Source organism: Danio rerio, chromosome 10 (genome assembly GCF_049306965.1).
Source record: "Danio rerio strain Tuebingen ecotype United States chromosome 10, GRCz12tu, whole genome shotgun sequence".
NCBI lineage: Eukaryota > Metazoa > Chordata > Actinopteri > Cypriniformes > Danionidae > Danio > Danio rerio.
Window position 1 is genome coordinate 44,122,483 of NC_133185.1, and position 16,709 is coordinate 44,139,191.

The 16,709-nt window shown below is 38.9% G+C and overlaps 1 protein-coding gene across 7 annotated transcripts in view; it reads left to right on the forward strand.

Annotated features, from left to right (window-relative positions):
- Positions 1 to 6,360, forward strand: part of dscama (Down syndrome cell adhesion molecule a) — a 185,024-nt gene extending 178,664 nt beyond the window's left edge. For 6 of the 7 annotated variants that reach the window (XM_021479191.2, XM_073914132.1, XM_073914130.1 and 3 more), the window contains exons 29-33: positions 1,362 to 1,477; positions 2,033 to 2,200; positions 3,876 to 4,073; positions 4,194 to 4,496; positions 4,669 to 6,360. In XM_021479191.2, coding sequence (XP_021334866.1) covers positions 1,362 to 1,477; positions 2,033 to 2,200; positions 3,876 to 4,073; positions 4,194 to 4,496; positions 4,669 to 5,018 — 1,135 coding nt within the window. In that variant the 3' untranslated portion in view covers positions 5,019 to 6,360. The remainder of the gene's footprint in view (positions 1 to 1,361; positions 1,478 to 2,032; positions 2,201 to 3,875; positions 4,074 to 4,193; positions 4,497 to 4,668) is intronic. The other variant, NM_001030224.2, reaches the window with a different exon arrangement.
- Positions 6,361 to 16,709: the final 10,349 nt, after the last annotated feature.

Genomic DNA, 16,709 nt, shown 5'->3' on the forward strand with positions numbered 1-16,709 from the left:
TGTCAGTCAGTCAGTCAGCACGTCACCTTAAAAGGTAAACAAATGACGCACAGCACTACTACGGTTACAGAAAAGTTCGCGCTATTATAATTCACCTACCCTTTAATACATTTTGGTGCGATTATATCCCGCTATTGAAAAAATTAAACATTTTTAATGAGAAGCTGTAATGTAGCCGTGGCGGGATGAATTTTGGCGTGGCGCCCTGCCATAGAAGAAAGAATGTAGCGGAAACCATGGTATTTGATTCATGTTTATGAGGTCAAATTAATTTTTACAAAAGAATGACGTGCACAGATACAGCGCTTATAACAAGAATTGCTCTATACATGTGAAAATAAGTACACTGAATGACGAAACTCTTGTTGTAGATCCCAGTTGTAAGAGCAACAAATAATAACTTGACTTCTAGTTGATTATTTGGAAAAAGTGGCAATTTTGGGTAATTTTTCTGATGAATCATCTGCTGAACTGCATCTCAATCCTCACAAATACTGCAAAAGACCTATTGGAATCAACATGGAGCCAAGATTCTCATAGAAATCAGTCAAGTTCAGTGAAGGAAAAATCATGGTTTGGGGATACATTCAGTTTGGGGGTGTGCGAGAGATCTGCAGAGTGGATGGCAACAGCCTGAGGTATCAAGACATTTGTGCTGCCCATTACATTACAAACCACAGGAGAGGGCAAGTTCTTCAGCTGGATAGCGCTCCTTTTCATACTTCAGATTCCAGATCAAAGTTTCTGAAAGCAAAGAAGGTCAAGGTGCTCCAGGATTGGCCAGCCGGTCACCAGACATGAACATTGTTGAGCATATTTGGGGTAAGATGAAGAAGGAGGCATTAAAGATTAATCCAAAAAATCTTGATGAACTCTGGGAGTCCTGCAAGAACGCTTTCTTTGCCTTTCCAGATGACTATTAATAAATGACTTGAGTCATTGCAGAGATGTATGGACACAATATTCCTTCTTTTCCCACTGCACCATGACTTTATATTCTATACTGGACATTATTTCTGTTCAGTGACTTTTGTCTAAGCAAAGTCAGACCTTACTGTCCTAATTAAATAATTAAAAATCAAGGCATATTTTATTTTGTTAAAATAAGTGTAATTTTGAGGCCTTTGCCTTTCATATAAGCCACTCCTGACACCAAACAATCAACTCGAAGTCAAGTTATTATTTGCTGTTCCTAAAACTTGGATAGGTGACAAGACCCTTGTCAGGTAGTGTATAGTAAATTCTGATTTTAATGGTGACTTAGAAATATCTTTTTATGTTTCCTCAGTTGAAGCATGTCTTGTTCTGCCCGTGCAAAAAGAGTTGATGTAACTGACAGGCCTGTTTGTGTTTTCCTCCAGTAAGAACACCAGGCCATCAGACACCATGAACAAGCAGCAGCAGACCCTCCGCATGCACATTGATATTCCCCGAGCGCAGCTGCTCATCGAGGAGAGAGACACGATGGAGACCGTGGGTGAGTCGCGTTTAATGATCTGCATTAACATCTGAACAGACATACTACAGTTGAGGTCACAATTATTAGCCCCCTGTATATTTTTCCCCCGATTTCTGTTCAACGGAAAGAAGATTTTTGTCAACACATTTCTAAACATAATAGTTTTTACAACTCATCTCTAATGACTGATTTATTTTATCTTTGCCATGATGACAGTAAATAATATTTGAATAGATATTTTTCGAGACTAGTATTCACCTTAAAGTGACATTTAAAGGCTTAACTAGGTTAGTTAAGCAAGTTATGCTGATTAGGCAAATCATTGTATTACGATGGTTTGTTCTGTAGACAATTAAAAACAAATGTTGCTTAAGGGGGCTAATAATTTTAACCTTAAAAAGGTTTAAAAGAAATTAAAAACTTGTATTCTAGCTGAATTAAAACAAATAAGACTTTTTCCAGAAGAAAAAAATATTATAAAATATTTTTTAAAAATTCATAGGAGGGCTAATAATTTTGACTTCAGCTAAATATGAGCCTCTAAGTGACTGCCCTTTTTGCTGTCCCTGCTAGATGACAGATCCACCGTCCTGTTGACCGATAATGACTTCGGAGAAACTGCCAAGCAGAAATCAGCCACCGTCACGCACTCCGTCCACTATCAGTCTCTGTCTCAGGCCACCGGACCGCTGGTGGACGTCTCGGATGTCCGTCCAGGGACCAGTAAGAGCAGTCTGTCAAGTAAGGTTTTATCACCCTTTTTAGGGCGTTAACAAAGCAGTCTTCAAATTACTAAGTATATGAACTATGCACATAATTATAAAAATGAAATTAAGTCAACTTAACAGTTCTAAGTTACAACATGAATAATTACATGTTTTACATAAATTCAACTTGTCAATTTTAAGGCAATTGGTTTACTTTCTTTTTTTGAATAATGGCTTTTTACAGTAAGTAACTGATTATTAGTTCATTTTTTCAACTCTTAGAGTGCTTTTTGGTAATATTCAGTAGGGATCGGACAGTTCTTGAAAAAAAAAAAGATTGGTCTTGTTGTCAGGGTTTATTACTGTATTTTTTTAGGTAAGTGATTGCAAACAATTTATATGGCTGAATTTAAACAAACAAATTAAGTTGAACATTAGTAAACTTATTTTTTTGTTTAAATTTAGCCAATATCTACAGAGACCCGGATGACACGTGATGGAGGGGCAATGGGTTGAAAAAGAAAAAACAGTGATAGAAAAAAAAAAAAAAAATATATATATATATATATATATATATATATATATATATATATATATATATATATATATATATATATTTATATATATTTATATATTTACATTTTTACTTTCCCTCACAAAGATGTTTTGCGTTATCTCACAAAACTGTTTTGTTCACTTTATACATGTCAAAACTTCCTGTTCACTTTATACATGTCAACCCTCCCGTTTTTTGCCGGGAATTTGCTCTACACAAAAGCCCCTTTCACACATACACACCTTTCAGGAAAATTACCAAACGTACAGTTCTTTTTGAAAATACCGTTAAATTCGTTCTGGCTATTTTACAGAAAAAGAAGTTGTAACATTACCAGTAATTTGCCAGAATGCTGCGCTGTGTGAACACAAAAGGAATATTGCTGGAAAGATCGCATGCACGTCTAGAACATGCTGACGTGAGACGTCTGCTTTAGCCAATCAGAACAGTCAGACTCATTCACGTCCGTGCAGTTTATGAGAATAAAAGCCTTTGAATATTTTTCCAGACACATTTAGGTGCTAGAAATTAGTCAGATAACGTTTATATGTTCATCTTAATGCCAACCGTGTAATTAATTATCGATAAAATGCTTATGATAAGCCATTGCTTGTTTTCCTTCAAGCTTTGCGTGTGCCTATGAAACAGCCCATGAGTGCCAGTGCACACACATATCATGTACATCTCGAAATGCGAAAGTGTTTCTCTATATGTTTTCATCGAAGTTGTTTACAATACCGATCCATCCACAGAGTTTGTGATGTAGACAAATATTTACAAATATAAGCGCAGCCGTTTAGAGCTCATTTCTGGTTAATGATGTCAGAATGTATCGGTATTTTGGAATGGATGTGTGAATGCTCTTTTCCGGAAAAATTCTGTAACGTCCTCTCCTGTTTGAACGACGCTTTTTTGAATTTACCGGTAAAGTCGTTCCGGAAATTTTCCATATGTTAACCGGTATCACTGTGTGAAAGGGTAAAAGCCTGTAAAGTGGCTGTCTGCTGAAAAAGTTTGAAAACCACTGTGTGAAAATGTGTAATAAATTGAAATGCCCATGATATTAATATTGTGCATGTTCATTATTAAAATATGTGAAGTTATTGAATAGGTCTAATGTTGTTTAACTGAACGTTTTATAACCGTCCCCCAGATCCCACCTCTCGGCGTACTGCTAAAGCTGGTCCGGCGGCTCGTAACCGATATGCTAGTCAGTGGACGCTGAACCGGCCTCATCCACCCGTCTCTGTCCACACTCTCAGCACTGACTGGAGGCTCGGGACGCCCAGAGTGGCTGGATCAGTGGACAAGGAGAGCGACAGCTATAGTGTCAGTCCATCACAGGACACAGGTCAGTACAATTACAATAATAATACCTTATAGGTACTTAAGCTCCTATCAGCAATGTAATCAATAAATATTAGCAATGTTAATCATAATAAAATCATATTATTATTATGAATGTGTTCAGACCGCGCTCGCAGCAGCATGGTGTCCACCGAGAGCGCGTCTTCTACATACGAGGAGCTGGCCAGAGCCTACGAGCACGCCAAGATGGAGGAGCAGCTGCGACATGCCAAATTCACCATCACCGAGTGCTTCATCTCAGACACATCCTCTGAGCAGATGACCGCCGGTACCAACGACTACACCGACAGTCTGACTTCCAGCACGCCGTCAGAATCGGGCATCTGCAGGTTCACGGCCTCACCGCCCAAACCACAGGACGTCTGCAGGGTCATCAACATGGCCGTTCCCAAAGCCCACAGACCAGGTAACGGTTGAGCCAGGTTGAGCTTTATTATCATTACGCTACATATGTGGAACGAAAATGTTGTGTGAAAATGGCTAAATGTCACCTCACAGCAACTGCACCAAGCTAATAAAAAAACTGTAATATTAGGTGTAATTGAGATCAGAACTTAAGTGTGTTTCTCTGCCTGTAGGAGGAGAGCTCGTCCACCTTCCTCCATACCTGCGGATGGACTTCCTCCTAAACCGGGGAGTGTCAGGAACGTCTCGGGAAGCGGCGATGGGCCAGGCCTGTCTGGAGCCGCAGAAAACCCGCTCGCTGAAGCGTCCCGCCCTGCTGGAGCCCACGCCGATGGAGGTGCCGACCAGCAGGGACGTGCAGCAGTGGCAGTCAGGCACGGCCTCTACACTTCCACAGAGAGAGGCCGGGACGGACTTGGCGCAGGCGGCCAAAATCAGCACCTCCCAGGAATCACTGCTGGACTCCAGAGGACACTTAAAACAGACCAACAATCCCTACGCAAAGTCCTACACACTGGTATAACAAACAAAAAAAAAAAAAAACAAGTGAACTCTTTCATGCGCGGTTGTATATATACGTTTCCACTTCTACTCCTGACAGTTTCTTTATTTTATGCTTTTTCTAAACGGTGAACACTTCTTAAAGACGACTCCACACCACATCTAGAGATTGCCAAAACGATTTTATGATTATTAATGACCAGGATTTACTAATCGACTTATTTTAGCAGTTTAGCGTGCACAAGATAACGACTGGGAATCCATTTGAGTCCGTTTTTTTACTGAGATTTTGTTTGTTTGTGTGTAATTAGTTTGAGATAAAAGCGCGATTGAGTGATTTCCATCGGCCAATTTCCGTTTCCTGGGAGTGCATGAGGACGAACCAATTTAAGACGAAGATGACAGTATGAATATCGACCACTGGAGGGTCCAGCCCAGAAATTTTTTTCACTACGAAAATAATCAAGATGAAGTGAAGATTTCGTATTCTTACGAGTATAAATATATTGAAAAAAAATCTATATATAAAATGGCTTTTATTTGTGGGTATTACAGGGACGTTTTTTTAATTATTATTATTATTATTATTATTATGAATAAAGTCCTTTAGTCACGTTTGCACATATCTTGTTTAAACCTAGCAAAGCAAGTCTTGATCGATGATTATTTGTGTTCCATTCTCCAATGGTGCAATATGAAAAATCCATGAGCCACTTTTGCTTTCTGCTGTCCTGTCTCTTGCCCATGCTTTTGCTGAGAGCCGGAGCGGATGAAAACGACAGATTCAGGTGTAAAACAGATGCGGTTGGAAGCAAAGGTTGATTTAGCATGCTGCATGGGGGGAGATCAGACCACCGACCGCGTGACTCTTTCACCCCCTATGTGTAGTGCACTAGAAAGGTGTCTTCAGGGCACGCTCTCTCTCTCTCTCTTGTCTTCATTAGATTTATTTTTGCTGCATTGCAGAGATGCTGCACTACAGGGAAAACTGAGACAATCTAAAGAGATCCCCTTAAAAAGAATAACAATTATGATGCTGATGATGATATTAATAATAAAGAACCACGAGCAGTTCTATATGATTATGGGCCGTATGGTAGCAATATGTTATTGTTGCCGCTCTGCACCAAAACTGTCTTTGCAGGGAGAGTTATGATGAAGAATTGTGAGATGATATTTCGCTATATTTGATTAGATGAATCTATTGTCCTCGTTATACTCATTTACAAATGTTTTTCTGTTGTTTTTCACCCTTTATTTTGCTCTTTTGTTCCTTTTTGACTGGGTGTTCACAGTCGTGACACTCCAGAAAAGATTTTCCATGATAATCCTGTCGACTAATAAAAGGTTGATCCCCAAACGAATCTGGCAGTTTGGTTAACACTCTTCATTTTTGCTTTGGGGTATATGAAGGGATTTGAGGGGAATGTGATGAAGTGTGAAAGTGAACTAAGCAAGATGGCATTACCTTCAGAAAGATAAACGTAAAGGCATAGTTCACCCAAAAATTTACAGTGTTGCAGTTTTTCTCATTGCTTTGGCACATTTTTTTGAAACAGTGTTAACATCCTCTAAACTGTGAGTTCACATCTGAAAGCGATTTGCTGAAATTTTATCGCATGTCTGCAAAATGTTGTCTTAACATCAAAAAACAGTCTTAACATTTTCTAAACTGTGAGTGCAAATCTCAAAACGGTTTGCTGGAACCTCAGAACATCTAGTGGTGTCGCCTCACAGCAAGAAGTTAGCTGGGTCGCTGGTTCGAGTCTCCGCTCAGTTGACGTTTCTGTGTGGAGTTTGCATGTTCTCCCTGCGTTCGCGTAGGTTTCCTCCAGATGCTCCGGTTTCCCCCACAGTCCAAAGACATGCTGTACAAGTGAATTAAGTAGGCTAAATTGTCCGTAGTGTATATGAGTATGTGTGTGTGGACGTTTCCCAGACATGGGTTGCGGCTGGAAAGGCATCTGCTGCATAAAAACTTGCTGAATAAGTTGCCGGTTCATTCTGCTGTGGCGTCGCCAGTTTAATAAAGGGACTAAGCCGACAAGAAAATGAATGAATGGAACCTCAGAACTTTATTGCATGTCTGCAAAATGTAATTACTCACCCAAAACATTTCATTCATGCTTAAAATCCTATTTATTGTCACTAATTTGGCCAATGCCACTAAAACAAAGTATGTTTGTCATTGTGTGAGCCTTGCTGCCCAAAATGATTAGTTGTTTTTTTGCCAAGACAGTCAACCATGGGAATTAAGGTTTAAAAAAACTGTTAAGAAAAGTAAATAGTACATAGACAAAAAATTACATTTATATTTATACAGTAAATTTAGTTTTGTACAAATGTATTACATGTAAAGTACATTCTTGCTTGTCCAATTAATGTATTGTCATTTTTTATGTTACCACAAATACACAAAAAAATACAAAATAGCATTCATGAAAAAAATGTTCTTGGTGGGCATCCTTTCGCTCTTGTTGGCCTTGCTAGAAATTACTTTTTCCAATTGCTCTTCCGCAAGCATGTTACTATAGTTCAGAATTGTGGAAGTTCTCCAAAAAAAAAAAAAGTTAAGTATAGTAGTGATTGTGCTGTGGACAATCTACATATCTTCCTAAACTTGATTGGCTAAGTAGATGATGCAAATTGTATTGCTATTAGAGGTCATTTACCAATTTAGCAGACATTACAGACAATGTCAATATCAGATATTTATGGTGTAAACATGCCTATATTGACATTCTAGAATGCAAGAGTGCACTCGTTTTTTTTGCGATTGTTTTAGAACTTCGGATTCAGTTGCCTTTGGGGAAAAAAACTAGGAATAATAAACACAAAAAGCGATCAAACTACTTGCTCTGACCGTGTAGTGCTTTGCATGACTATACAGTCAAAGCAGAATAATATAATAAGGAAATATCAGTTTGCAATATCAAGCAGCAAAACGAGCTGTTTTAAAAAAAATATCTAAAAATCGATGGAAGTGAATGAGACCGGAAGTCTCGAGCCAAAGAGATTCAAATAGCTGTGTCCGCTCGTACTCGAAGAATGAGGTGAATACAAATGTTTGATAATTGAATAGCCACTTTTTTGAGTGTGATGGCTTACATGATGAAAAATGATTGAGAAGTTGTGTAGAGTTCTACAGTTTAAATAAGAATCAACTCATCACTTTTGATCAACAAGCCATGTGCATTTATTTTTTGTACAGACAATTGTACTTACTTTCGTGGCTCTTTAAGTTTAATTTGCATCCTTGGATGGAAACAGCTATTAGCCTCTAACGATACATTGAGGTTTTATGAAATGATCTGTGCAGGAAAATGAACATTATATCTTTTTTGGACTCTCAAAGTTTTGTCATTTAAAACCTTTTTTTTAGAAAACCTGAGCATGAGAGAATGATTTTGGGTGAGCTCTTGCCTTAATCACAGCAAAATCAGAATCTCTGTTCATCTGGATGAATAATAGAGACGCTTCATTTTGGAAATCATAATCATACGAGAGACGGAGAGCTCAGCAGGAGCACACATTCTCCTGAGAGGAAAAGTGCACAACTGATTCTGCTCTGTTTTGGTGGCTCAGGGGGAACAACAGAAAATTAGCAATGCAAACATCAGTCAGAAATAGTTCACAATGCGACTGAATTAATCCGCAACACAAACAGCGGAAATCATCATTGCAAACAAGTCAGAAAGTGTTTGCAAAACAGTGGAGGAGTTATTACCAGGTGTGTTGTTGTATTAATCTTTGTGTCCAAATACACCTACTTCCATACTGTGAAGTAAATAAAAAACAGATTTCTGAATTCATAGTATTTTTTTAAAAAGTAGATCAAAGAACAGGGACGTTAAGGTTGTGAAGTGTGCTACAATCAGTACTGTCCAATGGGCCCACAAAGGAGGGTTTGTTCAAACCCAGGCTCATTATTGATACGTACCCCTATATACATTTCTCGAGAGCGCCAAATACGACTCAGGAACGTTTTTTGCAATTTGTTTGATGAATCCACTACAGGCCGCTGTGTATGCTTTTTTAAGATCTCAAATTTATCTCGCAAGTGCCATTCGCTTCTGCTGTTCTCGCGTAAATCCACCAGAGGCAGCTGTTGACTGAGTGACTGACTGACTGACCCACTCTTCTCCCTCCCTAAACCCAACCAATAGTATTTTCAAAAGCAATCCAAAAAAAGATACGGCCTTGCCTGATTTTTACCACTTTTTCAGATTTTACCACATTTTTACCCTGTTATTTACTTGTTTATGTTGTTTTTTGGCTTTTATTTGTGTCTTACCCGCTTTTTGGAACCGTTCTTGACCGGACACAAACTCCGTTGTCGCAATCAATTCTACTCAACGTCACAAGTCCGCTGATGTATGCAATGAGCCACTGGACAAACTGGTAACAGTGGAAAAGCCATTTGAAGGTAAGAGGTCAGCTGATAAGCACAAAAAGGAACGGCATTATACCGTCCCATAGCTTTCATTTTATAGACAAAATGCAGCCATACGTACCTCTGAATGCATAATTTGCGATCTCCAGAAATGTATATACGGCTACATTCTTAGAATGAGCCTATGTTGGTTTGTGCAGTACTGATACTGGTAGGTCATGTGATCTGCATTTCATACATATACCTTTTTTAACATTACCAAAGTTTTGAATTGAATAAAGAATACCTATTGGATAGTATGCAATTTTAGACAGCAATTGTGTTTCAAACTATTTTCGTAATACTGACACAAAGTTCTATTAAAATAATTCTTTTGCTGTTTTACATTGCTTTTAAATTATTTTTGTGCACTGTCACTAGTTTTCCTTCATTTTTAATATTTTAAACAGCTTGTCAACACCAAACAACTTTGGTTGCCTAATTCTTTCATTCATTCATTCATTTTCTTGTCGGCTTAGTCCCTTTATTAATCCCGGGTCGCCACAGCGAAATGAACCACCAACTTATTCAGCACGTTTTTATGCAGCGGATGCCCTTCCAGCCACAACCCATCTCTGGGAAACATCCACACACCCTTGTTCACTACGGACAATTTAGCCTAACCAATTCACCTGTACCGCATGTCTTTGGACTGTGGGGGAAAATGGAGCACCCGGAGAAAACCCATGCGAACGCAGGGAGAACATGCAAAGTCTACACAGTAACGCCAACTGAGCCGAGGCTTGAACCAGTGACCCAGCAACCTTCTTGCTGTGAGGAGACAGCACTACCTACTGCACCACTTCGTGGCCTTGCCTAATTTTTTTTTTTTTTTTTCGTGACAGCAGTTTTGTTCTGTGCAACATGTGCCACATGTTTTTGGCTGCTCGCGCCACTCGCTTAATGTCAGGTGACTCATGCTCTGCGAAGCCTTTAACTGCAGCCTATGATGTATTGAACAGACACGCGTCACTTCATAACTATAGCAGCGTTTTTCGACTGAACTAAATTTATTTTTAATGTCTTAATGTCACACTATTTGGAGGGCCAGAACAAATTGCCGAACCTGGCCTGCGGGCCGCCAATTGAATAGCCCTGCTCTATGCACAATAGAGTTAATTGAGAGAACTTTAGAAAGTATTTATTTAACACTGGAACTTCTAGAGCTCTATAACTACTAGAATGGCCATAGCAGTCATTCTGAGCGTTCATGTGACTTTACAGTACCAAATTGAATTTTGTCATGTAATGTTTACATTCTAAGCTTCTGTTAAGATTTAAGGATTAAGCTTTGGATGTCTGACATGATTTTTTTTAGAAAGTTATTACCCTAAAAACATATTTTTTTCAAACATAGTCTATAAATGTATGTGTCATAAGAGTGCCCCTGAATGTGTGCACCTTACTTTGTCTGGCAACAGGGACGTTTTGCTTTTGAAAGTTTGAAAGACATGTCTGAAGTACAGTTGCTGTGTGTTTTTGCTATCATAAAGTTATTTTTTGTTAACAGAATGTTGCTAGGCAACAGACGCACACATATTCAAAGGCATGGGAAGAAGTATGGCACATTAAATCCATCTGCTAAATTTAACAATGTGGACATTCATGGTAGAAACACTCAGTACTCTTTTTGTGTTTGGTGTTTTTATTTTATCAACGTTATTAAATTGCCAAATGTTAAAAATGGTCAAAATGACTGCCTCTACTTCTGGTGTTAAGTTTAGTGAACCAGAAAATTGCTGATACATTTTGAATTTATGCTTACTTTAAAATGTAAAATTCATTCATTTTCCTTCAGCTTAGTCCCTTTATTCATTAGGGATTGCCACGGCGGAATGAACCGCCAACTTATCCAGCATCTGTTTTACACAGTGGATGCCCTTCTGGCTGCAACCCAGTACTGGGAAACATCCACACACACTCATTCACACACACACACACATACACTTCGGCCAATTTAGCTTATTAATATTATATTATATTATATTATATTATATTATATTATATTATATTATATTATATTATATTGTATTGAAACTTCATGCTGACTTTGTGGTATAAAAAAGAAAATTGACAAACTATTACAGTTTTTAAAATGACAATTAATGAGTGTTGTATGCCAACTGGCCCAGCCGGGACTCGAACCAGCAACCTTCTTGCTGTGAGGTGACAGTAACTGCTGAGTCACCGTGTCGCCCCAATAATGTAAAAATAATGTTCAAATATCCAAAGATCTCTTAAGATGTATCATCTGGAGCCATGTATTTCATTTTGCCTTTAGCATGTTTTTTTGTTGTTGTTGTTTTGTTCTTGGACTTAAAATCAGTAACCACTGACTTGCACTTTATGAATTACCCAGGATTACAGCCAAAAAAATCATCTTTTATGGATGAGTCCTCTACATCTTGGATGCTTAGGGTGAGTAAATTAACACATAATTTTTTATTTTTGGTCAAATTATGTCTTTACCCTGCTGAAAAAATCCAGCTTAAACCAGCCTATGATGGTTGGCTGGTTTTAGCTGGTCAACCCACCTGGTTTTAGAGGGGTTTTGGCCATTTCCAGGCTGGTTTCCAGCCATTTCCAGCCTGGTCTTAGCTGGTCAGGCTGGGAGATGACCAGCTAAAACCAGCTTGACCAGCCTAGCCAGGCTGGGAGCTCAACCAAAACCAGCTATGTCTAGCTTAAACCAGGCTGGTCAAATTGGTTTTAGCTGGTCATTTTCCAGCCTGACCAATTAAAACCAGGCTGGAAAAGCCTGGAAATGGCTAAAACCAGGCGGGTCGACCAGCTAAAACCAGCTAATCATCCTAGGCTTGTTTAAGCTGGATTTTTCAGCAGGACAACATTATGTTTAAATGTCTTTTAACGCTAATGCTATGGTGTTCTCTTGTCAGCTTTCTGAAGTTTCCCCCTGTGCAAGTTCTCATCCGAAACGAATATTACAAATCTTTACCTGAAACAACTTGGTGCAAGATCAAAGAATGTTGTCATTTTAGTCTTTTGTTTAGTATTTTTATGTTATTATTCCCCCATATCCCCTTACCTCAGACTGTCGTTTGATGAGAGAATTCCCGCGCGGCCGTCAAAAGCGCGCGAACTCTGTGAAATTGCAGTATTGATTCAGGGGCTTTGGTGAAGAGCCGCAGACAGACGCTCTTCCTCCAGCACTCGCACAGAAATTGCTTTTATACTGCCATGTCAGCCCGGTGGGTAATGGGGGAACACGTTAGTCATTGTGACAACTATATTCTCCATCTTCGTCTGAAGTCCACGACAAATTAATCGTCGCTGGCACATATTTATAGACGCTCTCGCTCAGCTGTTATTAGCCGCTGTCATAAATAAAGCTGTGTTGTGCTGAATTGAGGTTTGCCTCAGAAACACGGCTGTCAGCAACACAACACTGATCTGAAAGAAGAGAATCTGCCCGAGTGCCTCTCATTCTGGCGAATTAATCTTCATTGCATCTGCTTCAGAACAGTTTGGCTGTGGTCTAAATGGTGTATTAACACACTGCAGAATTATTTAAAAACGTTGCTTATGAAGGCAATATAATACGTATTATAAACATGCTATAATCTCGGAAATTATTTAATATCTTAATCCAGTTTTCTAATTGAAAAATACTTGCAAATGTAAACTATATACTAAATAGCCTTGGCTTGTATAAAATACTACACTAATATTATAATAGTAGGCTAAAAGATAAATATAGGATACAAACAGTGGGCACGAAAAAGGTTGCCTTTGTAATTTGTGTTTTGTTTATATGCTTTTGAATTGCATTATGGGACCTTGATCTTTGCTATTGTAAGGATGGATTTAATGGATTGCGGATTAAGGATGGATCTGTTTATAATTAGAAATACTTGCTAAATTTGACAGTCACTTAAAATTGGAGACAGAATAATTTCAGAGCTGGCAACAAATATCTATAAATTCTAATAAATAACAGCATTATTTTCAGAAGCAAACGTTTGATGTGAAAAATGCCTTTCGTAAACACCAAATTTACTTGTTCAAATTTGGCAAAACATTTTCTACATTTACATTTAACGTTTTCGAAGCTGAAATCAAGGTTTTCAATTTAAAAAAGCTAATTAGGCAATTTTATTAATTTATTATTAATTTATGCATTGTACACAGAAATATTGTTTGAATCCGTTTCAGTATATTTTTTCCAGTTTATGTATGATAAAAGGTGATATGGTGGCTTAGTGGGTAGTCCAACACAATCTCACGGCAATTCGTAACTTTTTGATTTAGTGGCTAATTCGTACAATTTGATACGATTTGCTCATCCCCCAATGACAGTTAGGTTTAGGGGTGGGGTTAGGTGCCACGCCTCCTTTTTAAAATCGTCCAATTTTGTATGACCCAACTCGTACGAATTCTTACGAATTGGCCTCTAAGCTGACAAAACGTAAAATACTTACGTTTTCTCGTGAGATCAGGCTGGGCAGTCTGAGTCACCACCAATATCTGGATGCAGACTTGGATTTTCAAACTGAGACTGCATACACTGTAAACCCGCCTGTTGCCATTACTACAGATATTAAGTTAATATAACTTGACATTACTTAAAATATCAAGTTTTGGCATCAAGACTTAAAAAGGTGTGTTAAACTTACTCATTAGGCAGCAAAAAAAACTTTTAATTAACATTTTAAGCTCTCTGAACTGAACATTTTGATTTCTTTAAATGATTCACCATGTCTCTGTTAAAAATGATTGGTTGTGCTTGAAATTCTGCCTTGGCAATCGTGCTGATTGGTCGATATATATGACACAAGGTGGTTGTTTTTCTTGTGATGCTGAATTTTGCTGAAGCGCAGCAGAAAAGAGGCGCTACCTGAACCCATCTGAATCCGTTGACGCCTCACAGCAAGAAGGTCGCTGGTTCGAGTCCTGGCTGGGTCAGTTGGCATTTCTGTGTGGAATTTGCATGTTCTCCTAGTGTTGGCGTGGGTTTCCTCCGGGTGCTCCGGTTTCCCCAACAAGTCCAAACTAAAGACATGCGCTATAGGTAAATTGGAAAAGCTAAATTGTCTGTAGAGTATGTCCTGGTACTCTTGGGCGTTGAGCGTTGGGCTAATGACCCACCTTGTAAAAATTGTTACGAAACACCAAAATGGTGCGGCTAAATATCAGCTTCGATATAATCGGCCCTGGGAGTAAGTAAAGAATATAAAAGCTGAAAATTCAGGAAGATTAGTCTGTTACTCATTTTAAGTTATCTGTACTTCAACATTTAAGTTAATTCAATGAAGACACCACATTTGGTCAACTCAATTAGTTGAGTTGTTGATTTTCCATTACTCAAACGAACTGAGGGATTCACTTTCCTCAAATCATTTGAGTAGTCTCAACTTATTAGGGTTTACAGTGTATCTCAGACTTGCAATGTCAGACATAATGCACTCAATGGAGCTAGTGACGTCACTGTGAGGGGTAGGATTAGGGGTGGGGTTAGGATCGGGCATAAAAAAAAGCAATGCATGCAGCTCACTTTGCAACTGCATCCAGACCCCTCTCAACACCATTATACACCATTGAAATCCAGGATAAAATGTATAACTACTCCGACTATGTTTGTCTTTGTGAGAATGCTAAGGTATAGACATGGCATATCTAAACCTGTAAAACCATGCACAGAAGCTAGCTGTTTGACTGCTCACATCTTTTTCACAGAGTATTTTACAGTTTGCTAGTGTGTAATACAGATTAATAGACGTTTTATCTCAGTGTGAGCAATAGCTTTTGGATCAGTGTGAATCCCTCCGTGTTTTCCTTTCTGTACTGGTACATCAGAGCCAACTCCTCCACGCAGCTGAAACCTAATGAACCTGTCAGACCCCAGCATGTGGTTCCAAACAGAAAAACCGCCGTAATTAGACCCATGAGGGGGATTTTCTCTCTGAATCCACCTATACAGGACTCACAGAGCTCAGCGTTTGCGCCATATAATGGAGATTGGAGAGATTCAGAAGGTTAGTGACGTGTTGAGGAGATGCGCTTCTGTCTTCTCGTTTTAGAAGAGTGTTAATTCATTAAAGTAATTGACTGGATCACTTTACCAATCAATAAGCCAGGACTTGCATCCTGAATGAATTCATTACATTGACCAATAGTCACCAATCGATGATATAACCCAGTGTTTCTCAACCACGTTCCTGGAGGACCACCAGTACATTTTCCCTGTCTCCTTAACCAATCACACCTGATTCAGATCATCAGCTCATTAGCAGAGACAGCTGTAATGGATTTGACTGGTAAAGGAGACATCCAAAACATGCAGTGTTGGCGGTTCTCCAGGAACGTGGTTGAGAAACACCGATCAAACCTACAGCATTTTGAATAAAGCTACATCCTCAGAAAACAGTGTTTAAAGTCTGAATGAACCGGAAGCTGCAACCATTTTTTTTTTCATATTGTGACGCAGTTCCCAGCGAAATTAAATATTAAATGAGGAAAAAAAAAGTGGGTGTGGCTTGTTTGTCTACTGCAAGCTGATTGAATGTAGTAAAGTAGGCGTTTCAATCAGAAAGATCAGGAAAAGGGTTTTGGGAGAGTTAGTAGTATGTAGTATGGTCCTGAAAATTCTCTATTTGAAGGGCTTTATGGCCATTTCCTTTACCCCCACACCTCCAAGCACAAAAGAATTAGGATATCCCTGAAACAAAGGGTGCTGTAAGAGGAAGAGCTAAAGGGTAGCATTTGAGTTGGTCTCTGCTTCCAAATGGGATATAATTGCCCTCAAAAAAAGTGCATTTTGAAGTGAAAACAATCATGGCCGCCATACTGAAGTGTCGTTTCAAAGCAAAGTGCTCAAACTTGGCCACTTTGATGAAATAAATGAATTATTGGTGAGCAGAAGGCCTAACTTTAAAAAAAATCAAGTTGAGGGTGGTGTAGTGGTTAGCATTGTTGACTCAGCAAGAATTCTTTGGTTCAAGTCCTGGCTAGTCTTGTAGGGGTTTTTGTGTGGAGTTTGCATGTTCTCCCTGTGTTGGTGTAACTCTACTCCACCCATCCCGCTTCAAGCTGGTATCGAATGGGAGTCGGTTGCTCTAACAAGGAGGCTAAAGGCCATGGCCTCTAGCGTCTGTCGCTAGAGTACCTTTAGAGGTCAGAGGAGTGAGGTTTACCTGCACAGCACTTACTATCTGGTTACATTGGCATGGGTTTCCCAAATTTTTCCCCCATAGTCCAATTTTCTATATTTTTTAGATTTGAAAGAACGTCAGAGATAAAACAATGTTTAAATAATCAGATCAG